We start from the raw sequence: 25,720 nt of genomic DNA, 5'->3' as shown, positions 1-25,720 counted from the left end.
CTCGTCTTTGAGACCTGTACATGGCCCGTCCACAGTGATTATGTCCTGCTTACAGTTGATTAAGGGAGAGGAGGTTCAGCATCTTGATGTCATTAACAACAAACTCTAGGAAGGCAAAGCACGTAACGCTGAAACGTGACGTCAGTCTGTTAAAGCTGTTAAAGTGAGGAAACTGTACAGCTGTCTGGTCTGTCATTGTCAAGTCAAATATTATAGATACCACTTTTTGCAAGTATTACTTTTTGCTTAGGCCTGCGAAGAGAAGGGAGATGAGCTTTTGCCTTTTCCAGATGCACGATGGATGTCCGTAAGCTCAGAAATAAGTAATTGTGCAGAATTCTCTGCCCTGCTCTAAGTCTACCAAAAACTGTCAGGGAAGAGGGCTTTGACGAGCAAATGCCTTGGTAAGTGACTGAGTTGACAGTGTCCTGAGAGTTAAGATGTTCCTGCTAAAGCTACTGCTGTAAGTGAGGTAATGCTTGGAGAAAAATAGGTAAAGAGCATCATGATTCACTTGCACAACCTGGTCCTGCCCACTCCACTTCCTGTGTTTGTTATCTCAAAGGTAGTTGGAGCAAGTTATGTGTTGCGTCCTTACAAGAAGAGACATACAGCTGGATAATACCTGTCTCTGAGTACAACAACTTTTCCTGACCTTTATTGAAATCCAATATTTGCCGAGCATAAACCTAGCGAGCACAGACAGGAGTAGAGGAGAGTCTGGAAATTCAGTGTCATGAAATAGTAGAGGTGGTTTAACTCCCCAGGAAAAACTGCACATACAGACTTCTTTAAAGAAGGTTGCCTATAACAAGGAGGCAGTAGACACACCGGTCATTTCTAATAAAAAGAGAAGGGTGAACTTTTAATATGCACGATCATCTAGTTTTTACTCAAAGTAGATTAGTGTCAAAGCTCCAGTAGGTTTGTAAAGAGCCTGCTGATATCCAGGCCAGTACGATCCATGGACATAATAGGTTGAGACCACAAGATTGTAAGATCTGGTCTTTAAATATATCTTTCTCTCCAGTCCGAACCTAGCAATAACTGTTAAAAGAAACTGGGGTAGCATTCAATACAGCAATAATTGTCATCCCCTAAAACCCCCTGAAATTAAGGGCGATTTCGCATACTGGGCAATGAATGTGTTTTCTGGATAAACTATGCTGAATTGGTTTTTTGTTTATAAAAAGAGAATTGCTTACCGCTTCTCATTAAAGTCTGGTGAGATCTGTGCTGTGTTACTTCATAGGCTTCTTTTAAAAATTCTAAGTTTAGGGAATATATTTGATATGGGGTAGCCAGTGCTCCGAAATGAGACAGTTGTATTTTAAAGAAGTCTGAAAGAATTTAAAGAGGACAGAAATTCTCTTGAAAGAAAGCTTTCTTTGACATCTCTTAATTTTTTCTTATTTTTCATTTTTCATGTTGCAAATGCTGTCTTAAAAATTGGGTTCAGTGTAGCATGTAATTAGCCACTCTTTAGAAAGGACTTTGTTGCTGGCTCAGCTCTGTTTCTGTAATGCAGTATTTTGCTGTTGCTTTACTGAGAATTTTTGCTATTATTTTGAGATGCCTGTTCTTATTCTTGTGTGGTTCCTGTTAGGAGAGGGTCTGGGTGCCTCATGTATTTCCCACTTAAGGAAAAACAGACATACGATAGAAATGCCATACTGTGGCACGCGCAGATTAAATTGCTTACCCAGAGCTACTTTGGGAAGTGTCGGTGTACCTTGGGAGCACGTTAGCCTACCCGTCTTTCCCGAGTAGTTCTACTTAGTGCTTACACTAGCTTGGTAGCTCACTCGTCTGCGGTGGTCCAACTTGTCATAGAATCATAGAACCATAGAATGGTCCAGGTTGGAAGGGACCTTTCAGATCATCGAGTCCAACCATCAACCTAACTCTGATCAAAACCATCACTAAACCATGTCTCTAAGCACTATGTCAACCCGGCTTTTAAATCCCTCCAGGGATGGGGCCTCAACCACTGCCCTGGGCAGCCCAGTCCAAGGTGCAATAACCCTTTCCATGGAAACATTTCTCCTAATATCCAATCTGAACCTCCCCTGGCGCAACTCGAGGCTATTTCCTCTTGTCCCATTGCCTGTTCCTTGGGAGAAGAGACCGACCCCCCCTGGCTACACCCTCCTTTCAGGGAGTTGGAGAGAGTGAGAAGGTCTCCCCTCAGCCTCCTTTTCTGCAGGCTGAACACCCCCAGCTCCCTCAGCCTCTCCTCACAAGACTTGTTCTCCAAACCCCTCACCAGCTCCGTTGCCCTTCTCTGGACCTGCTCCAGCCCCTCAATGGCTTTTTTGTGGGAAGGGGCCCAAAACTGGACACAGCCCTCGAGGTGGGGCCTCACCAGTGCCCAGTACAGGGGGACCATCACCTCCCAAGTCCTACTGACCACGCTGTTCCTGACCCAGGCCAGGATGCTGGTGGCCTTCTTGGCTTCAAAGACCAGTACCAACCAAACTACTCCTAGGAAGAGTAAATACAGTTGCAATGTGTTGTAGAACATGGGTATGAAGGCAGTGGAGCAGATGGGTAACTGCATCTGGAAAGCAGAGGGCATTTCAAGTGAAAACACGGGTGTCACATGGTGAAAGAGGAAGCAAATAACTTTTTTCCCATGTTTGATTCTTTCTTCCCTACTTCCCCACAGCCCATTTCTCTCATTCACCTTTTTCCTGTTGGATACTTATTACTGGAATTACAGTAATATGTTTTCCTTAATTGCTCTCTTCTTTCAGATAAAACACCGCGTTATTTTTCTTCATTTAGACTTTGAGTTACTTGTTTCTGAATCTTGGTTTTCGGGTTGTTTTTTTTTTTTACTATATGATATGACTGAATCCTCCAGAAGAAAGATTGTTTAGTGGAGGGGAAAAAAAACCCAACCGTGTTTTCTTTGATTGTGTGGTGTCCTTAGCTATCGTTTGGATTTTTAAAAAAGTTTCCTATTGAGTTAGCTTCCCGTTGTGTTAGCTTTTCTTTCTCTTTTTATTTTATTAATTGCCTGGTTCTATCAGTGACTGATATGCACTGTGGTTTTTTTCATGTTCCACTTCAATAATCAATTGCCATCATCACAGGCTTTGTTTTGCAAAGGTGGTGATATCGTATATGGAACGCCTTGACGGAAGTAATGGTGAATCTCTGCAACAAATTTTAAAATTTTCCACAGGAAATAATTGGCAGCTTCGCAAGCTACATAATTATAGGACAGGCAGAGTGTATAATTAAGTTAACAGTAAAGGAAATGATTGGAACAAAGCTTTGTGACAGATAATCTGGTGGGTTTTTTTTTTTTTTTTTTTGTTCTTTTGGAGCAGACAAGTTCCCCCCCGGTTCCAATTTGCTTCTTTCCAAAACTACTTCGGCTTTACATTCGACTAATTTTAAAAATAAAATTATAAGTTACCTTTTAAAACAGACTGTATGCGGTGCAGACATCTGAGATTTTTTTTTTACTTGTAGCATTGTGCCTTTGAAACTTAGTCCTGAGTGTAAAAAGGCTCTGAGGAGACACCTTCCCATGGAAATGCCATTATGCCACCATTGCTATTAGTTGGTATCTCCATTTATTGGTGTTTTGCCACTGATTTCTTTGGGAATTTGTGGTGTAAGGCTATTCATATCCATTGACAGGCTGAGAGAGCTGGGATTGTTCAGCCTGGAGAAGAGAAGGCTCCGGGGAGACCTCATAGCAGCCTTCCAATATCTGAAGGGAGCCTACAGGAGAGCCAGAGAGGGACTCTTTGTCAGGAAGTGTAGTGACAGGACAAGGGGTAATGGTTTTAAATTGGAAGAGGGGAGATTTAGATGAGATATTAGGAGGAAATTCTCTCCTGTGAGGGTGGTGAGACACTGGAACAGGTTGCCCACGGAAGTTGTGGCTGCCCCATCCCTGGAGGGGTTCAAGGCCAGGCTGGATGGGGCTTTGAGCAACCTGGTCTGGAGGGAGGTGTCCCTGCCCATGGCAGGGGGGTTGGAACTTGATGATCTTTAAGGTCCCTTCCAACTCTAACCATCCTATGATTCTGTGATTTTGTTTCCAAGAATTAATGACAAGAAAGGTAAATATATGAAATGGTAATATTTTGTATGCGTATATATTTGTAGGTGTGTATTCATTTGACTGATTTTGTACGTGTGCACTTCACTGATCGATGAAAAATAATGATATTTACTTAATTTAGAGTAAAGTGCGAGGTAAAGGAACCAAAAGGGAGCACTCCTGTTATTTATAAGCCAAAACCAGAAATTTGATAGTTGTTGTCCTGTGTTTAAATGTGTCGTGTTAGTGCCTGGGATGCTTCTACAGAAACACTGGCTTTGCAGCTTGGATAGGTTGACCCCTGTATGTGCAGACAATGTTTGTTCAGGTGTTCTTGACAGCACGCAGCAAAATCAAAGCTACTGCTCCCGTTGTGAGTGGACTGCATTTGTCTTGGATCCTGGCTAATTTAACAGTGTTTCCAGGCAGAGATAGCAGATGCCATTGGGTAAATTGAATTTACAGCAACAAGACCTTAGCTTCTCATGCGCTACCATTCGAATATTACCTTATTTTACATTTTCATAGAATCATAGAGTTGTCCAGGTTGGAAGGGACCTTTCAGATCATCGAGTCCAACCATCAACCTAACTCTGATCAAAACCATCACTAAACCATGTCTCTGAGCACTATGTCAACCCAGCTTTGAAATACCTCCAGGGATGGGGCCTCAACCACTGCCCTGGGCAGCCCAGTCCAAGGTACAATAACCCTTTCCATGGAAACATTTCTCCTAATATCCAATCTGAACCTCCCCTGGCGCAACTTGAGGCCATTTCCTCTTGTCCCATTGCCTGTTCCTTGGGAGAAGAGACCGACCCCCCCTGGCTACACCCTCCTTTCAGGGAGTTGGAGAGAGCGAGAAGGTCTCCCCTCAGCCTCCTTTTCTCCAGGCTGAACACCCCCAGCTCCCTCAGCCTCTCCTCACAAGACTTGTTCTCCAGACCCCTCACCAGCTCCGTTGCCCTTCTCTGGACCCGCTCCAGCCCCTCAGTGGCTTTTTTGTGGGAAGGGGCCCAAAACTGGACACAGCCCTCGAGGTGGGGCCTCACCAGTGCCCAGTACAGGGGGACCATCACCTCCAGAGTCCTACTGACCACGCTGTTCCTGACCCAGGCCAGGATGCTGATGGCCTTCTTGGCCTTCCTCACAGGCATCTAGCTATAGTGCTAGCCTTCATTTTACCAAGATGTTATAATATTTCACAGTGAGTCAGCCGAGTCATAAAGAAGTCCTATCCAACATGGTCTCTGATGGGGTCCACCTTGTCATTCTCATGAATTTGCTTTTGATGACTGACAAGTTGGTGACTTGTCTGTATATATATTTTTTTCTGTGCTTATGACCAGCCATATTCTAGCAGGTCTCGCTGCTTCTTTGGGATGAGATTCTGCCTTGAGAAGACACATACTCCTCGTTTTGTTCGAGCACAAGAGATTTGTGCATCAGGCAGAAACTGCAAATAAACTTAACAGCTCTGGCTCTGAGCGTTGGCTGCCCACCTATTTTGGTTCTGCCCAGGTGGCTGCCCGAATTTATGCCCAATTCTTTGCCATTTTTTAAATTAGTGGATTCTTCATGTGTGTAGGGAAAAGCAAGTGTTCCTTGGAAAGAAATCATTTTACTGTAGCCTGAAATTCAAGTTCCTCGTCTGTATAAGAGGAGGGTTTACCTCTTTTCCCACTGGTTTCACCTATTTCATGCAAATATTTTTCAGATATTGAATGTCAAATTTTCAGTATAAAATATTATCACCAGGGTGGGAAACCAGTATTGAAATTCATGCTGAAAAGTTGGACGTATTAATCCCTTGATATTTTTTCTGCTGGATCCATTGCTACTACATTTTTGTGAATGATGTGTTAGTGGTATGCTCCTAAATTTTTTTCTCTTGCATTTAAAACAAATCTTAAAAGTTATTAAAGTGTTCCGGATCAAAACAATGTTTGGACTCTGGTTGTGCCAAGAGTTATTTGGTTACCTGAAAACTTAAAAATTGAGCTGGTTTAGTTAGGGTCAGTAGTAGAAAATCCCCTTTTGCCTTGTCCCGGTTTGAAGTAAAACCAAACCAATTTTCTGTTCCATAACTTTACATCCCAGCTCGGCCTCCTCTAACTCTCTGAAATGAACGGCATATTGTGGAGAAAACTGCTCGTTCTCAGAATGATCAGCCCAATGTTTGTGCTCCATGCCAAGGGATCGTGTGCAGGGAGGCCCTTGCTTATACTTATTGCTGTAACAACCAAGGGCAGCCAATTTCGTTATTTGCCCCCTTAGAGGGTTGGAAATGGAAAAAACGTAGAGGGGTCACATCGGTGGGGAGGAGTGGACAGGAGAGGTGACCCAAACCTGACCAACTGGGGTGTTCCATCCCATCTGCCCCATGCTCAGTATAAAAGCTGAGGGATCAAAGGGTCAGCCCCTTCCTGCAATGGCCGACGTCCAGAGAGGACTCTGTCTGTTCATCTGCCTTTGATCCCGATCCGTGTGTTCCTGACTCCAGAGCTGGAATCCAGTTCCCATCTGTCGCTGAGTCCAGTCTGGTACTTCCCCAGTGCCTGCCGGTGACGTGACTGTCATCCTGGGAGCTTGACACGGTTTTGTATATATTGTCTCTATTTCATTATTTTCTTCTTTATTTTTATTTTAATATTATTAAACGTATATATAACTTTTATATATATATGTTATATACTTATATATATAAGTATAACTTATATATATAAGTATTATTAAAATAATATTTAACATTATTAAAGTAGTTTAGTTCATTCTAAACTTCTGAATCTCTTTATCTCTTTCTCTTCCTCTCTTCTCTTTTGGGGGGGGGGAGAAGGAGGGGGGGGAAGGGCCATCTGTCTGTCCGGTTTTGGTAAATTCAGCTGAAACCATGACATGCCTGCATCTGCTGAGCTGGAAAATCAGTTATTCACATGGTTGCGGTGCAGGGACACCTCTTCCCCAGTAGCTACTTGAGTTGCTGCTTTTGGGGAGGATGAGGAGGGAGCTCTTTTTCCTTCTTGAAGCTTTCAGAAGTCACAGTGGAGGAGCAGGTGCTGTTTGTGAGCGCCGGTGATGCAGGCGGGAAGATTGCTGGCATCCTGTAGAGACCTTTCAGAACTTTAATGGGTTGAGTCACAGGCTGTCTGCTGTATACTTTCTAACCCGTGCAGTTGTTGTATAGGAGGCTGCCTACACATCCTTCCTCCAATTTACAAACTCTCCTTGTGTCTACTCATTCTAGCCTGATCAGATATGAGTCGTCCAACATATAATTTCATCCTTTTTTTTTTTTTTTTTTTCCCTAGAAACGACAGGAAAAGAGATGTAATTTATTTCTGTGTGGCTAAAGGTAGAGAGAAAAGGGAGCTTTCTTACATGAGTCTCCCTGGTGGAAAGGTAGGGGTGAAAAAAACCCAGACCATAATTTTCCAGAAGAAAACTACCTATTGGCAATTTTAAGCCATCTTTGTTAGAAGTGTTCTATGGCTGCAGAGTTAAACGCTGGCTGTAATATTACCAGGATGATTTGAATTCACCCTGTTACCTATACGATGGTATAATAAGGACACAATCAGATGCTTTTCCCTCCTGCCCTGTGTGACCCTGTCACTGTCTCCTGGCCCCTTTGCCATAGCGGCTTTCCCCAGGAGCGGGAGGTTACAGCGCACTTCTCAAGCGATGTGCTGGTTATTCCCTAGGTGCTAATTCATAGTTGTGCACGACAGAGCACGTACGAGACTCCTAGTATCTGAGCCTTAACGTGGTCCTGTAATTAGATGTCCCTCAAATAAGGCATGGCTTTGCGTCTCTGTTCCTTGCGTCAGTGGCTCCTTTCTTTTTCAGTATCCGTAGTACGTCCAAGCTCTTCTTTCAAATCTCAGCTTAAATTGCGATTCTGGTCCCTTCCTGAGGAAGGCAGAAATAACTGTTTCTTTGTTTTAGTTTTGCCATAAGGAATTTCTGTAATGCCTCAGGAATGTGAAGGGAGACTGAGATAAAGGAGAGAGGAAGCATGGAAATGGAAAATAAAATAAGGAAGATAAAAAGACGGGTTAGAGGGGAGAGTGCTGAGCGAAGGATCTTGGAAGAGCACTGATGCTGAAGTTGAGGCAAATGACAAGCTGCCTTAGGAAGAAATCGAAATTAGTGAAGAGGATGAATGGAAACGGAATCTGTCTGCAGTAGGGTCCCTTACCCTTCTCAGGAAGCATATCCTTAGGACTTGCTTCCTAGAGTTATTTAAAGCATCTAAATGAAAAGGGAATGGTGAAGCCTACTGTATGTGATAAGGAGGCTTCGGAAAAGGGAAAGCAGCGTCAAGAAAAGGAAGAGCATCCCTGCAATTTTTGGATATTAAAATGCTGCCTGACTTTTTATTTTGGGTGTAAGGAGGTTTTTACCATCTTTACTAACTAGCTCTCTGAACCTCTTGATATGAAACTACATCAGACTGCTAGAAAACACGGTCTCTGTTAACGCAGGATCATTTACTTACAAAATAGATCTGGGGAAACGCTCCTTTTTAATAGAGCAGCAATGCTCGTTAAACTGTCTGCTGCAGGATTTATTACGAGTATTGATGCAGCTTTAGTGGGTCTTGCCTTTCGCTTCTCTATTTACTTCCTAACCATAATGAATCTCTATTCCATTGCCAAGCTCTGAGGTTGGTTTCAGGAATCGGAGAATTACATCTGCAGTAGCTGTGAGCAGTATTACTGTGAGTCAATTTGATCTTTAATGTGAGGGATTAAGGGATTGGCTAAATCGATATTCCTTTCCGGTGAAGGGGGAATATTTTTGTCTGGTGGCTTCGCCCCCCTGGATTTTGATGAGGAAGCTTGTGAATATACCTGTCTTCAAAACTTTGCCTTCTGTCAGTCAACAACTCTTAGTTCCTGGCAGGAGCTTCATTATTGAAGCTGACGCGGATTTTTAAGCCCATGGTAGTCAAATGTGGAAAATTTTTAATTTAGTTCACTGCTTCCCTAAGGGTCTGTTTTGTGCTCCTGAGGTAATGATGGACTCAATGAATAATTCAATGGAAGATCATAAAAGAATACTGCCATAAAGTTCAAAAGCCTTTTGATTTTGGTTGGGTGGTGGGTTTTTTTGGTTTTGTTTTGTTGTTTGGTTTGGTTTTTTTTTTCTACTGGAGATTTTGCTTTATTCTTTTGTGATCTTGGCATGACACTTGAATTTATTTTATGTTACTGTCCATGCCACTGGTGGATATCTTGTAGCAGCAGGTGAGCCTTCTTTGGGTGATGCCCAGCACCATTGATTATAACACAAGGGGAAATACAAAAGATCTTGCAGTTAAAAGCAAGAACCTAACATATTCTCTAAGGAAGACTATTCTTTCCTGTATCTCTCTAAAGATTCCTGTATCTCTCTAAATGCTTTGTTGGACAATTGGATGTTGGAGGGCTGCCTCCCGTTTCTTGAAAAGACTTTTGGCTTCAGAGGAAACAGGGTTCTTCAGGCAATTCATATGGCGAAATCCCAAAAGAAATTCAGCTTTCACCAGTTGCTGCCCAACGCTGCCTGAAATGTCTACTTTGGGAAATACAATCAAGCCTTCATTTCTCTTTCTGAGCACTGTTTGCTTTTGTTTGGTAATTGGGAAATGTTTCTTCTCCATTTACAGCAAGAATTTTGTAAATAAGAGGGGAGAAATATATGTAGCAGGTAATTTAAAACTAGTAAAAGCTTTACAGACCTGTATCCTGCTCCAGGTGCTGTCAGATTGCCGTGCCTTAAAAGGCTACAGAGTTTTATCTGTAGAAATGTCAAGAGAATGGATAACACTGCTTTCCTAAAGAAACCTCCTTGCATTTTTAAAAACATTTTTAAACCTCTTCCTTTCTCCTCATTTGCTGGTCAATTCATCTCAATCTTCTTGTGGTGTAATTTTGTTCTCATTCTGGACTTCTCTCACTCACTTTCTCCTTTTTCCTCCCTTTTTCTGAGCTGCAGTTTTGAGGTTGTTAGTTTGTTGTTGTTGATTTGTTCGTTTGGTGGTTTGTGAGTTGTTTTTTTTTTAAGAGCTATCTACTTTTTAAAAAAATCAACTCTCTTGTCTTGCTTGGTAATGTTTTTTCATCACTCAGACTTTTCTGGCTGCCCTCCATTGGTAATCTTCTTTCCCTTTTTTTTTCTTTTTCTTGAGATTTTTGTCTGGATTGTTTTGCTTTTCCCTAAAGAAAAAAAAATAGGTTTTATTGTTATTGAGTATTACTATTACACGTCATGGTGGTTTTCTACTTTGCCTTATGGTAATGGACAGTATTCATCAAAGGAACAGAGGAAGAGAAGAGGATCTACAGCATTTAGTAGTGCCATAATGTGAGCTGGTTTTGGTTTTTGTCTGTTTAACATCTGGTGTCTTAGAAGGCACATTTCCACGTTGGACCTTCCCAGTTGTGTAGCTCTACAAGGACTGAAGAAAGGAAAAAAATGGCAGCAGTAGATTCCTAATATCAAAGTAAAGGGCAGCCAAGCAGACCAGAGTCAAGGTAGCACTGAAGGAAGATGGATACGAACCAGCAGTGTGCCCAGGTGGCCAAGAAGGCCAACAGCGTCCTGGCCTGTGTCAGGAACAGTGTGGTGAGTAGGACTCGGGAGGTGATGGTCCCCCTGCACTGGGCACTGGTGAGGCCCCACCTCGAGGGCTGTGTCCAGTTTTGGGCCCCTTCCCACAAAAAAGCCACTGAGGGGCTGGAGCGGGTCCAGAGAAGGGCAATGGAGCTGGTGTGGGGTTTGGAGAACAAGTCTTGTGAGGAGAGGCTGAGGGAGCTGGGGGTGTTCAGCCTGGAGAAAAGGAGGCTGAGGGGAGACCTTCTCGCTCTCTCCAACTCCCGGAAAGGAGGGTGTAGCCAGGGGGGGTCGGTCTCTTCTCCCAAGCCCCAGGCCACGGGACAAGAGGAAATGGCCTCGAGTTGTGCCAGGGGAGGTTCAGATTGGATATTAGGAGAAATGTTTCCACGGAAAGGGTTATTGCACATTGGACTGGGCTGCCCAGGGCAGTGGTTGAGGCCCCATCCCTGGAGGTATTGAAAAGCCGGGTTGACATAGTGCTTAGAGACATGGTTTAGTGATGGTTTTGATCAGAGTGAGGTTGATGGTTGGACTAGATGGTCTTGAAGGTTCCTTCCAACCTGGACAATTCTATGATTCTGTGGTTCAGTGGGGGACTTGGGAGTGTTAGGTTAATGGCTGGACTCAATGATCTTCAAGGTCTTTTCCAACCTAAATGATTCTGTGGTTCTATGGTGCCAAGAGTTCTCCTGCAATGTCCATAGTTTCTCCCTTACAGCATTTTTTTTCCCTTAAGCGTAATTTACCTACTGTACCTGCCGATTGTGAAATGCCTGGTGGATCTGCAACTCGCCGTGGATTTGTGAGTGGGAGGAGGAGGAAGATAATAGGGTGCAGCCACTTCATGAGCATTAATGATAGACCTCCATTTGAATGAAGGTTGTGTGGTCTTCTTCTCTTCCTCACTATTTGCCTTTGCTTGGTAAAAGAACTGTTGTGATAGGAACATGAATCAAGCCAGCAGTATGCTCTGTAGACATACAGAAGTATTTTCAGTCTAGAGCTGTGTTTTATATTTCTTTCCTTTCTATTGTTTTCACCACTTTATGAAGTAAACATGTCCATTCCCTGCTTATTTCTCCTCCATAACCGGAGTAATAAAGGAAATAACATTAAAATCATGTCCTTATCAGCTGTATTTATAGCTTTTTACTTCGGAACAGGATATGAGTCGTGAAGTCATGAAAAGAGTATTACAAATATAATAATGAATGTTGTAAATCTGTTGCCAAGATTAGCAATACTCATTGGGTATTTATAAGAACCTCTTTTTTTTTGGGGTTGTTTTTTTTTTTTCCTTTCCCTTTTTACCATTGCTGTTTCTTACCGAAGATCCGTATCTGTCAAATTTGCCTACAGATCTTTACATGTAGTAAAGGGCCTTCCATCCTCCTTTTTTACAGAAATGGAACGTGTCAGCTCTGCCTTATTTTGGGCAGCAAATGCTAAAACGTGATGCTTGCAAAGAGTGTGTCTGCGGATCGTTTCAAGGCTGCTTTACATATTGATTACTCCAATTGCCATTTAATTTGCTGCATAGTGATACACAGCGCCTTAACTATTTCTCTGGCATTCGTATTGATTGCTGTAATTCTGCCTTCCATTATATGCAGATAGGGTGTCACCATTAAATATTTATGTGCTCATGAAATGTTAATATGTCGGGTTAATGTGAAACTCGAATGAAACGCATTTGCCAGAAGCAAGGAGAAGTGCTGATCCGAGGGTTTCCCTTCCCCTCCCCCTTCCCCTTTCATTTTGCCTCTTCCTTGGATTTTTATTCCCGGTGTTTCTCTGCTGTATTTAAATCCGTGTCAGAGCAGCCCCCTGCTCCAGCATGCAGATTTAATGTTTTATTCTGTTGAGAGGTAAAACGCAGTGATAACAAAACAAGAGAAGCGGTCTCGGGGAGGTGTTGAGATACAGCTTTACGTGGCTCTTGTCATCGGTCTTGGATTCGGGTACGGAAATGTAACGTTATCCTCCACGAGAGAGACTGAAGCAGGATGACTCATCCAGAAGGCAAAGCGATACTCACGTGTTCCTTGCACAGTGGCTGCAGTGACGGAAAACAAAAAAATTGCAGGGGTGTTTCTTTGATTTGGTACAGCTGTTACCCAGAGGTGACGTGGAACAATTAGATGTAATTTAAACCAAAACTCTGAGAAGGAAAAATAAGTCCTCTTGGCAGACTAGGGAATGTGATTCTGACGCTCTCCTGTTGGAAAAGCCCAATAAAAATTTGTGGGGGTCAAATATTTATCATATTCCTAATGACTTTCTAAGCTTCTCTGGGAAAGTCTAGGTGATTTAAAAATACAGCAACACTGGAAAACAAGAGAAAACAGTCATCCACTCTCATAACACAGAGAGCAACCATCCTTTTAAATCCCTGGGTGATGGGTTGGGAGCAAAGTCACCACTAAGGCTCCAGGCTGCCCTTTTGTACAGTAGGACTAAAATAGGTGCTTGGTGAGGATGTTTGACATACTATGTGAAGCACATATCTTTCCTACTTGGATTTTTACCCTTTTGTCACTTTTACCTTTAACTGCTTCACAGAGAAGGCTTCTGCACATAAGAGGGCATGAAACAGTCACAACTAAGATCTGAGGAAGGAGGGAAAGGTTTTGCTGGCATCCTGGTGGACAACAGGGTGACTGTGAGCCAGCAATGTACCCTTGTGGCCAAGAAGGCCAATGGCATCCTGGGGTGCATCAAAAAGAGTGTGGCCAGCAGGTGGAGGGAGGTCATCCTCCCCCTCTGCTTTGCACTGGTGAGGCCCCATCTGGAGAACTGGGTCCAATTCTGGGCTCCCCAGTTGAAGAAGGACAGGGAACTGCTGGAGAGTGTCCAGCAGGGGGCTACAAAGATGATGAGGGGCCTGGAGCCATCTCTCTTAGGAGGAAAGGCTGAGGGACTTGGGTCTTTTTAGTCTGGAGAAGAGAAGACTGAGGGGGGATCTGATCAACGCCTATAAATACTTATAGGGTGGGTGTCAGGAGGATGGGGCCAGTCTTTTTTCAGTGGTGCCCAGGGACAGGACAAGAGGGAATGGGCACAAACTTGAATATAAGAAGTTCCATCTAAACATGAGGAGGAACTTCTTCACTTTGAGGGTGGCAGAGCCCTGGAAGAGGCTGCCCAGAGAGGTGGTTGAGTCTCCTTCTCTGGAGACATTCCAAACCCGCCTGGACACGTTCCTGTGCAACCTGCTCTGGGTGGACCTGCTTTGGCAGGGGGTTGGAGTAGATGATCTCCAGAGGTCCCTTCCAACCCCTTATCATTCTGTGGTTCTGTGATGCAGTGTTGCATTGGTCCTCTCCTCCACCTTGCCTCCTGGTGTTTGGGGTGAAGTTCCAGACTTGGAGCCTTTAGCAAAGCTTTCTTCGCTGCCGACATTGAAAGATTTAAAACAAACAAACAAAAAAAAAAAAACCCAAGCAAGCCCACAACCAGCAAAAAAAGCCAAACGAACCAAAAACATGAGGAAGACGGGGGTTAAGGGGGCAGGAGGAGTGCACAGCAGAGAGCAGTGTCCAAACAGCTGTTTGTGAAGAAAATGCAGAGAGCCTCTGAGGTTCTCTGGTGCTTGGCAAAATCTCTTACCTTTGAAATTCATTTTGTTGCTCTGTCCCCTATCCTCAGGCAATGCAGCAGCTGTTTAGGATGTGTTTTTTTTTTTTTTTTGAAGTAGCAAAGTTTGTTACTGCGAAGACAATTCTTAACTTTGTGAATTTTTGACCGTTTCTTTTTTTTTTTTTTCCCAGTCCCTATTTTGCTCACTTTTCAGGCTCGCAGCTTCAATAAAATCTGTAGTGTTTTTAGAACTTACTTGTTCGTCTACAGTGAAACCTCTTGTTTAGTTGTAGTGCCAGGGAAAACTTCATCCCGAGTGTATCTGATATCGTTGATCTCCCTGGATGTAAAAGTGTGCAAGGAATTCTTTTCTCCCATTTATTTTGCAGTGTCACTCAACAGAATACAAAGGCTCCCTTTGGGTGGTTTTTGCAGCATTCTTAGGCTTGATGCAAATGTGATCGCTCCCTGAAATGTTTTGCACACAAGTTTCTTCCGTAATAGAGAATTTGTGCACATTTTCTTCCTTTGTGGACTTCAGTTTGATTTTTTTTTTTTTTTTTTTTGGACACTTGGACTCTTTTTGGAGCCTGAATCCAGCTACGGTCCTTCTAGGTGTCTTCATATCTATAAATCGTTATATCTAATTTCCTTTAACTGACAAAGGAAGGGAAACTATTTCTTCCTCTTTGGCTTCTGCTGTGATTTCTCCAAGCCAAGGGCGGTGCAGAACAGTAACATTGCATAGGAATGGCAAAGCTTCCCAGTTGGTCACTGGGCAGCACTTCTTCTGTGTTGCTGACTGCCTTCGGACAGTCATAGGTCATTGAGCAGAGGAAGGGCTGGGGTTTATGAGAACAGATCCTCCACATACGGTTTCCTAAATTCAGCCTAGTATATCTTGTAAGTGTTGGATGTTGAAGACAGTACTTCAACTCATGGGTTTTTTGTGCTGATTATTTTCCGTTTTGATTCCTCCTGCAGATTGTCCTGGAGAACAGCAGTCGAGAAGACAAACACGAGTGCCCGTTTGGCCGAAGTAGCATTGAGCTGACCAAGATGCTGTGTGAAATACTGAAAGTAGGAGAGCTACGTAAGTTGACCTGTTTGTTTGACCTCTAAGAACCATGGAGTGAGTTCAGTGATCGCTGAAGTTTATTTCGGTGCGAGAATTTTCTTCCAAGAATCGTTTCTCAATATGGTTACCTATTGAACACTGGCGTTCAAAATGACTGTGTCTGTTTTTCTGTCTCTCTTGCTGGTTTGAGGGCACACCAGGGATGAGGGTGAAGTGGGGGAAATGGGCACCTGGTCTTTGAATCTCTTATATGTGAAGCAGAGCAGTTGCATCATTTCTAGAGGGGTCAGTTCATTTCCCATGGGGTGATTTGGTATAGGAGACATGATGGTCTTACTGTTCCACAGGCTTGTCCATAGGTTGGTTTTGTATGAGTATCATAGTCGTTCTTTGTGGGATTGCTCATCTAAACTGACACATCCTTCTTGCTCTTAGATATCTAGAGCTCTCTCTAAATACCAGATGATATATTTATCATTTACTCTAACAGTGTGATATGGAATATTGCATTTTAATACGTAGCAAACAAGCTGTCTTTGGCTTCGATTACAGTCACTTGACAAATTGTTAGATACTATCAAACAGAAGAGCATGTCTGTATCTTCATTAGTGTAGAGTGTTGGTGTTTAACTCTATCGATATATGTAAACTTCTGTTACCCATCAATAATGTTTTGGATCCAGGTGCAGTCTGTTTTGGCAGGCACTACCACGAGCTTCGTTTTCTCGATGCACAAGCAGGGGGCACAACTGAGATGCTTTGTTTCCTTCAGAGACATTTTTTTTCCTTTTGAATTTTTTCCCTTTGAATTTTTTTCCCTAATAAAGATTTTTCTTTTACCTTTTCGCCCAAGTCCACGAAGTGCATTGAGAAAAGAGCAATGGAAAAGCCGGCAAGAAAGCCTATAGATATAATTGGTTCTTGTGCCTACTAGGTCTGCTACAGACATGAGAAGCTCTGTTTCAAAAGTCCGATTTGGCTGCTAACACATCTAAAGCTTTTAAATGCAATGTCTTGAGAGAATTTATTGACCAAAGGAAAAATCTATCTCTGTGCAATGGGCCAGGAGAAAACCTGTGCACTGTGCTTACATCTTCCAAATTGACAGTATTTGACAGGCCCGGACAAATGATGTGATGCTTACTTTTGAATGCCATCTTAAGTAAACCAGAGTTACCAAGAAGCACATTCACTAGGTCTATACATAAACAGTTTAGCAGCTATTTTAGATGTATGGCAAAGGTAAAGTGTTCTGTAAGGTTCAGACTGTAGCAGATATGCTTTGAGCAACCCGGTCTAGTGGGAGGTGTCCATGCCCAGGCCAGGGGGGTTGGAACTAAATTATCTTTAAGGCCCCTTCCAGCCCAAACCATTCTGTGATTCTCTATCTCCCTTAAAATCACCTGAGATGTCTAATACCAAATCATGCACGATAGGTCTGTCTGATTTTTTCTGCTGGTAAATGTAGGAGGGGCGTATCATCTCAACAAAGCTGTGAACCTATTTGAATTAAGTGCTAAAGATCAATTTTATGTTTACAAATGCACAGAAAAATACTTGAAATCCAAAGTACGGCTTAGGACGCGGTGGTTTTGTTCATATCCCATCATATCAGGGGACTTGCACTGCACTTTGCTGCTAAGAAAGACGGTTGATCTAGAGGTTGGCCAGGTGTCTCACATTTCTTCCTTGCTGTGACATAAGAAGTCATTCCATAAATGAACCTATTTTTTGTCACAGATGTGTTTTGCCCACGTGCAGGGGGCTGTTGGTATGTAGATGATGTGCCATGTGTGGTACTGTTTGTTTGCATTGCTTCAAACTTCTGCAGATAGTTCCTTTAATGTTTTAACTTTTTCATTATCTTTTAAAGTGGGGATTGTCAATGAAATAAGAGGATTTGGGGCGGGGGCTCAGTTACCATATGAAGAAAATATGAAAGGAAAGCTATTTTTACTATCTTAGCTTTAGAAAGAAAACAAATTGTCGTATTTTTTGGTTGTTTTTATGGGGGTTTTGGGTTCGTTTTGGTTAGAGTAGCTCTATGGTTTGGAAGCACGGGGTTAGAAAGACAACTGAAAAATTCCCCAAGGATAGCTCTGGCTAAGGGACGTTGCCTTTTAGTGTCCTGAAGCCACTTGCTTTGGCGTTCGGAAAGCTGCAGGTCACTGGGATGCCAGGTGTACTGGTTCCCGTGGTGTTTTTTTCATAGGCATGTGATGTTGCCCAGAGGAGATTTGATGCAGAAGCGAAGTTCACTGGTGCTTCTGTGGACGGAAACCAGATGTAGCACGACTGACTTCTGTAAAGTCACGCTCATCTACACCCGCAGCGCGTCTGTCTCTAGATGCGGCAATAAGATTGCGCCGTAGCCTTATATTCACAGGGGACAGAGCTAAGGTTACCTCTAACTCATCCTGACGATTCGCCTGTTCCCCAGTACGTTTCCTTAATGGTTTTCTTTTGTGGAACTCGTAATTATCATTTTAAAATGCTGTAATAAAATACACCATTAAAATATGGTACAGAAAGCAGATTTCTTGAAAACGGCTGTCACAGATGCACATCTTAAATGACCTGTCATCAGCTGTATATTTTGTTGAGAAGCACGAACTGGAACTGCCATCTCAGGAAAATGTACATTCTGGTTTATTCTGCACCCGAAAATAAATATTGTACTGGTGAATAGGGCTGGACATCTTTAAAATCAGTAGTTACAGTTTAGGGTGAAGATGTCCCTGGTAGTTTGTATGTGTTAGGTTTCAAAATATGTATTTAGGCTGCTGGTGTTTCTTTAGAAACTCAAAGCTAGTCATTACTGTGCTGAACATAAAACTGTTTTTCTAATGGTTTCTGAGTTGTATAATTTAAAAGCTACAATAAATTACCTTTTACTCATGAAATATTCAGCAGTAGAAACTTTCTTAAAGTGCAGAATAGATAAAAGCTATTAGACTGCCCACTATTTATTAGGAGCACTTTAATGCTGATTATATTCCCCTTGCTCCACTGTATGAAATACCTTCAGGCAAAAAGACGACATTTTACCATTTATTTTTCGTCCTTTCAAGCACGCATTCATCCCAGTAAGGACTCACAAGAAAGTGTTAAAGGAATGCCACCTCTCCTGCTTTTGCTTTTCCCCAAATCACAGAATCACAGAATGCTATGGGGCTGGAAGGGACCTCTGGAGATCTACTCCAACCCCCCTGCCAAAGCAGGTCCACCCAGAGCAGGTTGCACAGGAACATGCCCAGGCAGGGTTTGAATGTCTCCAGAGAAGGAGACTCCACCACCTCTCTGGGCAGCCTCTTCCAGGGCTCTGCCACCCTCACAGGAAAGAAATTCCTCCTCATGTTTAGGTGGAACTTCTTATGTTCCAGTTTGTGCCCATTCCCTCTTGTCCCGTCACTGGGCACCACTGAAAAAAGACTGGCCCCATCCTCCTGACACCCACCCTATAAGTATTTATAGGCGTTGATCAGCTCCCCCCTCAGTCTTCTCTTCTCCAGACTAAAAAGCCCCAAGTCCCTCAGCCTTTCCTCCTAAGAGAGATGCTCCAGGCCCCTCATCATCTTTGTAGCCCTCTGCTGGACCCTCTCCAGCAGTTGCCTGTCCTTCTTGAACTGGAAAGCCCAGAACTGGACCCAGTTCTCCAGATGGGGCCTCCCCAGGGCAGAGCAGAGGGGGAGGATGACCTCCCTCCACCTGCTGGCCACACTCTTTTTGATGCACTCCAGGATGCCATTGGCCTTCTTGGCCACAAGGGTACATTGCTGGCTCATGGTCATCCTGTTGTCCACCAGGACTCCCAGGTCTTTCTCCTCAGAGCTGCTCTCCAGCAGGTCAGCCCCCAACCTGTCCTGGTGCAGGGGGTTATTCCTCCCCAGGTGCAGCACCCTACACTTGCCAGTCCAGCTAGTGGGCTTCTTAATTCTTTGATTCCAAAATGCTCATGACTTGGAAATTCATCTTTTCTTCAGCAAAGCATTTAAGCGTATGTTTAAATCTTCTATAAGCAAAGAAAACTCAAGTGCAAGCTGTGAGTTGAGCATATGGTAACTGCTTTACAGAGGTGGACGTGCAGAGTAGAGGAGCTAAAACTTAAGAGAAAGGTTGGTGTAGTGTTTAAGTAACATGGAAGTTAGAACGGAACACATCCACAAGCGTCTCCAATGAAGTCTCTGAATTAGGAAAGAGTGGGGTTTTTGATTATAAATCTGCTAATCTTGTGCTGCTGTTGCTGTTAAAAAGACATTGAAGGGAATGGCTTTGCTGAGTACTTTCCGAGGCACTCATCTCGGCAACCACTGTGGTAATTCTGATTTCTCCATGTGTATCTTGGCTAACGAGGTGATTTGCCTCTGGTCCTCTTGCCTCCTTGAGCTGATATCAGACCGTAGCACTGTTACCCAGAGATCAGCCCCCCCTCGCCCTGCAGGTAAGGCACTTCAACATTCCACATCCCTGCTACGCTGACAAGTTTACAAAGATCATGCCGTTCATATTTCCTCCTTAGTAGCTATGAAACCTAAGGGAACCTCCTCCATCTTCCTTTCTCTTCCTTCAAGTTTCAGCACATGACGTGTGTGCTCAGTGGAGAAGGAATACCCATGTAAAAGACTCCTGGCTTTGCTGGGAGGCAGTAACATTGCAGAAAAATATGAAAATTAAAAACAAGATCTAAAAAGACCATCCAGAACTGGAGTTAGTAAATTTAATGAGAAATTTGGAGTCCGTTAAAACCTAGTATTTGTCATAAGTAAGAATTTTGCATAAGTAGCCCTGATCCTCTCTGATCTGCGCGTACAATACCCACTTCTCTGTACCTCTGCTCAGTGACACTGTTCCTACCCTCAAAACCCCTTCAAACTCTCATTCCTGGTGGAAGGTGGTACTTGACTGTGTTACCTGATTTACGCAGAACTTGGTACAGCTTCTGGGGCTTGTTGCCTTATTTCCATACAGGTTCATATGAGATTGTTTTATGTTGAAGCTGGTGAGGAGGCTGGGAGCTGATAGAGGGATGATAAATTAATGCCACCAGAGCTGCAGTCTAAAGAATCATAGAATTGTCTAGGTTGGAAGGGACCTTTAAGATCATCTGGTCCAACCAAGATGTCCGCAGGGCAATACCATTGCGTGCCTGAAGTTATTCTATAGGTAAGGCATGTCAGACTTCAAATATTTTTCAGTGTATTTTTGAGCAGGACACAGATATTCAACTGCCAATGTTCCTGTTGGATTGCTTTGATGGATGGTATTTAGGGGCTTTTGCAAAAATCTGCACTCAAGCTTTGCGAGAGACCACAGGGATATACGCCACACGACAGAGATGTGTATTGTTCTAAAGGTTCTACCAGAAAAATCACTTCTTTACCGGGTTTTCTTGCTTTTCTGTTGTGAGGTTTGTTAAACTTGGTTTGTTAGACTTCCCCATCCCTGGAGGGGTTCAAGGCCAGGCTGGATGGGGCTTTGAGCAACCTGGTCTGGTGGGAGGTGTCCCTGCCCATGGCAGGGGGGTTGGAACTCGATCTTTAAGGTCCCTTCCAACTCTAACCATTCTGTGATTCTAATTTCTAGTAATTTTTTTGTCTTGAAAGAGAAGATCTAAATGCCAAGGTATTTTAATGCCCTTAACGCTGTTTGTACGTGTTCTTAGATTCATAGGTTCTTAGGTTCATAGATTTCTCATGGCAATTATGGCCCAGGTTGCAAAATTGAAGTGGTCTAGAAATTCTTACTATTATTGTCTCTTTATCAAACAGAACGTACGTGCTGGGCATTAGAAGGTATATAGTGATATTCATGGTTGTGCCCACTGAGATGAAGGTAATCAAATCTCATGCTTCAAGGAGCAAGCTGATTGCTGCAAGGGTCAGGAAGCACTTTTTCATCTTTGCACAATTTTTCCTCTGCGTTGCACAATTCATAGTTTGCAGTGGAGTTTGTTCCTGTTGGTCTTTCCCTGAAAGCATATTGGTCACTGCAGGATCAGTTTTCTAGACCTGAGGACTTGCCTGGTTTGATTTTGCTTTTGCTACAGCAAACACTATTTTTATAACCAAATGTCTTAGTTTAAATTTTTTCCCCTTGCTTGAAAGCTAATTGCCTTTTCACCCTTCTCTTCAATTTAAATAGAATAAAGCCCCAGAAACAGTAAATAAAATTAGGTAAGGCAATTTGTAGTATTCTTACATTTCTTGCAGTTTCATTTCCTGCAGACTGAAGCATTTTACAAGTCAGGAAATGTTTGTTAGGAGGTTGAAAAAACTTTTCTCGCCAAAAAGGTGTATTTAGTGCAAGGCAGCAATTTGCTGTTTAATCCTGAACTTTTATCTTCAGACATTGATAAAATAATTTAAAAGAAATTCTAACCTCCTTTGTCTTAGTCTTTTACTCCATTCGTTCTCGCTTAGCCACTTTTTTATCCTCTTGCCCGGGCCATCATCACATCAGATAACTCCCACTGTATTATTATGGTTAGAGTTGGAAGGGACCTTAAAGATCATCGAGTTCCAACCCCCCTGCCATGGGCAGAACTTGTTTTGTGCATGTGAAGTGCTTAACCTTATGATGTCCTGGGTGCAGGATTCTTTAGCTTCTTTAAAATTACATTTACTCAATTTTCAATATTATTATTAATAATAATAAAAAGCATAGGGGGTGTGTGTGTGAACTCAAAAAACACTAAAGGGCAAGAGAGAGATGTGGATGTAAGGGATTTTTTTTTAGAAATTGATGAATGTATCCAAAAGACAACAAAAAAAAAAAACTTGATTAATCGTGAAGAGTTCTTTCATCTGGTATTGAAAGGGACAGCAAGAATCGAGACGTGGAAGTTAAAGCCTGATAAATTCAAACTGGGAGTAAGGTATAGGCCTTAGCTGTGAGGATGCCGGACAAAGGAACTGGCAGAACAGAAAGCTAAGAATGATGAGAGAAGAAAAAAAAATAAATCTTTATGTTGATTTCCTGTGATTAGTGGAAGCTATGGCTTTGGTGTATTTGAAGGTGTGGTAGAATAACAGCTGTTCTAATGTGGTTACTGGAATCCAATTCTAGAATTTTTTATTTATTTCTTTTTTAATAGGCTATAATGGATAATGTAGAAACTTAAAAGTCTGGGCAGATGCGACAGCAAACAAGAAATATTAAAATATTTTTGATTATTGCCAAAGGAAATGATTTTATTTTATCCATAGATAAAATAAAATATTCAAAATATCTCCCGTTTTGAAAACTCTGCATCTCTTCTGAGCTTGGAGGGCTTTGTTAGCTGTTCATTCTGTGTGTTCCACAGCACCCCTTGATTTCCAAAGAAGGTATAAGAGAACACTGAAAAATAGAGTAAGAAACGTCCCTCTTGCACTTTCAGGCATTGGAACAGGCTGCCGAGGGAAGTGGTTTGAGTCACCATCCCTGGAGGTATCCAAAAGACCATGTAGATGTGGTGCTTAGGACATGGTTTAGTGGGGGACTTGCTAGTGTTATGTTTACAGTTGGACTCGATGATCTTCAAGGTCTTTTCCAACCGAAAGGACTCTGTGATTCTAATGGTGCCTGCCTTGAAGAAGGAAGCAATAGGCAAAATCTTGTAACAAAATCCTGCTTCGGCAGGGGAGTTGGACTAGATGATCTTTATGGTCCCTTCCAACTCTAAAAAAATTCAGTGAAATTCAGTGAAAATCCAGGCTTTTAAAGTTCACTTTCAAACCTGCAAAATGAAGGAGCTCCAGACAACTGAGATGTAGCCAAATGTTTGTTGCTTATCTGGAACTATTTCTGTACATTTTAAGGGTTGGTCATCGTTCAGGGACAGTTTAATGCTGAACAGATTGAAATGAAGAGATAAATCACCTTGGAACCCATTCTGGACCTTCTTATTTCACTTCTGTGTGAATATTTTATGAATACAGATTTATTAGAAGTAGCCCAAGCCTCTGGTATTTTTGCAGCAAGCTGTGCCTCAGATCTGAAGTGAGCCCTCGTGGTTTCACAGCGCTGCTGTGCAACAGACTGGAAATCGTGCAGCTGCTCCTTTGAAGAGGCGTGGAGTTGCTTAATGACTTGGACACCCAATTAAACAATGGATAAGCATAGAATCATAGAATGGTTAGAGTTGGAAGGGACCTTAAAGATCATCAAGTTCCAACCCCCCTGCCATGGGCAGGGACGCCTCCACTAGAGCAGGTTGCTCAAAGCCCCATCCAGCCTGGCCTTGAACCCCTCCAGGGATGGGGCATCCACAACTTCCCTGGGCAACCTGTTCTAGTGCCTCACCCCCCTCACAGGAAAGAATTTCCTCCTAATATCTCATCTAAATCTCCCCTCTTCCAATTTAAAACCATTACCCCTTGTCCTGTCACTACACTTCCTGACAAAGAGTCCCTCTTCGGCTCTCCTGTAGGCTCCCTTTCAGATATTGGAAGGCTGCTGTTGAGGTCTCCCTGGAGCCTTCTCTTTTCCAGGCTGAACAACCCCAGCTCTCTCAGCCTGTCGTTTTTAAATATAAAGCTTTAATACCTGCGAGTAAGGGAAAGGGAAGGAGATTCTTCATTTTTGGAGAGAAATTCCAAATAGCCTGGAGAATTGGCTTATGGCATTAAAACAACTGTAAATGTGATGTAGTGTTGCAGGGTGGAGCCAGGAGGTGAAATCATGACCTCCTGGAAAACTTGGCATTAGGATCTCACGTCCCTCCTGCAGGGCATGGGAAACATAAGCATTGGCACGCCTGGCCCGATTTTTAGCTAGCATAGCTAGACTTTCCATTTCGTTATTATTTCATGAGAGTTTTGAAAGAAGATGGCCCCAGTTCTTCGTGGGAACACGCAGTTCCTCTCACCTTTCCTCTGCTCAGCGTGTCAGGAGGTCCAGGCGTGCTCTCAGGACACCTCTCAGCAACAGCAGTCTTTCCCGTAATTCCTACTTACCAGTTTTTGGACAAATTAGAGCTGCTCTCTTTGTACACGCTAATTGTGTGCCTATGGATGCTGATAAGTCATCGGAGGAATATAATTATATGCTGCCTGCTCCAGGAGCCTGTCACAGGAGGCAGTTTATTAATAGGGAGAGACACACATGCATGCACTCGTGCAGACTCTTGGTCTTTGTCTTTGAAGCCAGGTTGTCGTATGAATTTAGGCTCCCATAATTTTTTTATTTCTTGTACTGGGGATATGGGAACAGAATGGAGCTCTTTAAGAAGAGTTACTAGATACGTGAATTCTTTCCAACATGAGAGTTGTTAGCGGCCCCTAAACACCTTTTAATGTACTGTGTCCCTTTGGCAGAGAGCGGTGACTCTGTTCTGGGTCTTTCCAAGTTGGTTTCATAGGAAAAATTAAGGGCTCGAGTTAGAGGTATCTCTATTTTTTCCCTAAAGTCTTGCTCATTACTGACATTTGTACATACTTTGTTCTTTTTCTTGCAATTTCGAATGCTGTGTATTAACAGACCTCTGGCCTCCAGCGGTTCTAAGCTCCCACTCTTTCAGGATCAAGCTATCTGCTTATTTTTCCTGGGCCTTTGTGTTTTAGATGTGCACAGCTTGCTAAGTTACTTGCTAATAATCCTCCAACTGGCTGGTGGCTCTGTTTTCTTCCCTAATTACCACTACAGAGCATGAGTTTAATTATTCTGTCGAGCCTCTAAGAAAGGACTTAAAACATCCATCAGCTCCATCTAGCTCTGTCAAAGGCCTGCTTGATGACAGACGCTTAAAAAAAGCCATAGCATAGTAATGTTAGCCATAGGCATGTATGAAGTGACTGATAAGGGGCTAAGGAAAAGTGATGGACCCTTTTTGTTCATCATAGAATGAATCACAGATTAGTTAGAATTGGAAGGGACCTTAAAGATCATCCAGTTCCAACCCCCCTGCCATGGGCAGGGACACCTCCCACCAGACCAGGTTGCTCAAAGCCCCATCCAGCCTGGCCTTGAACCCCTCCAGGGATGGGGCAGCCACAGCTTCTCTGGGCAACCTGTTCCAGGGTCTCACTACCCTCACAGTACATCTGAAGTAGATTATGGAGATGCAAAAAATAACTGGTTGGTTGTGTAGATATGAGTGTGAAAGAGCTTGTTGGTGTGACACCGGCTTTCTTAATCTATCTGCAATAGGTTTTCTTCTGGTGGATAAGACGACCTTTGGTTGTTCGGTTGCTCTTTGGGTATATTTCATTTTGAAGTTTATAGCCTCTCAGCACAAAATATAGTTGGTATTTGCGTAGTAAAGTTCTAAAGCAAGATTTCTGATAGCTCATTCTGTGGGCTTCTCCAAGCATTCAATGCGAATTAAGCACCGAACTTAACAAAACAGAAAGGAAATTTATTCGCCTTACAGCAATTTCACTTGTGTTTGACTTAACACTGAGAATATATTTGGTTCTTCA

At 42.9% G+C, this 25,720-nt stretch overlaps 1 protein-coding gene across 1 annotated transcript in view; it reads left to right on the top strand.

Moving 5' to 3' along the window:
* ELMO1 (engulfment and cell motility 1) overlaps nt 1–25,720 on the top strand; it is a 372,947-nt gene that overhangs the window by 173,226 nt on the left and 174,001 nt on the right. Inside the window, exon 16 of the mRNA XM_074150416.1 lies at nt 15,227–15,335. Coding sequence (XP_074006517.1) covers nt 15,227–15,335 — 109 coding nt within the window. The remainder of the gene's footprint in view (nt 1–15,226; nt 15,336–25,720) is intronic.

Source organism: Numenius arquata, chromosome 7 (genome assembly GCF_964106895.1).
Source record: "Numenius arquata chromosome 7, bNumArq3.hap1.1, whole genome shotgun sequence".
Classification (NCBI taxonomy): domain Eukaryota; kingdom Metazoa; phylum Chordata; class Aves; order Charadriiformes; family Scolopacidae; genus Numenius; species Numenius arquata.
The sequence above is the reverse complement of the archived record's forward strand: the minus strand, read 5'-3'. Positions and strand labels throughout refer to the sequence as shown.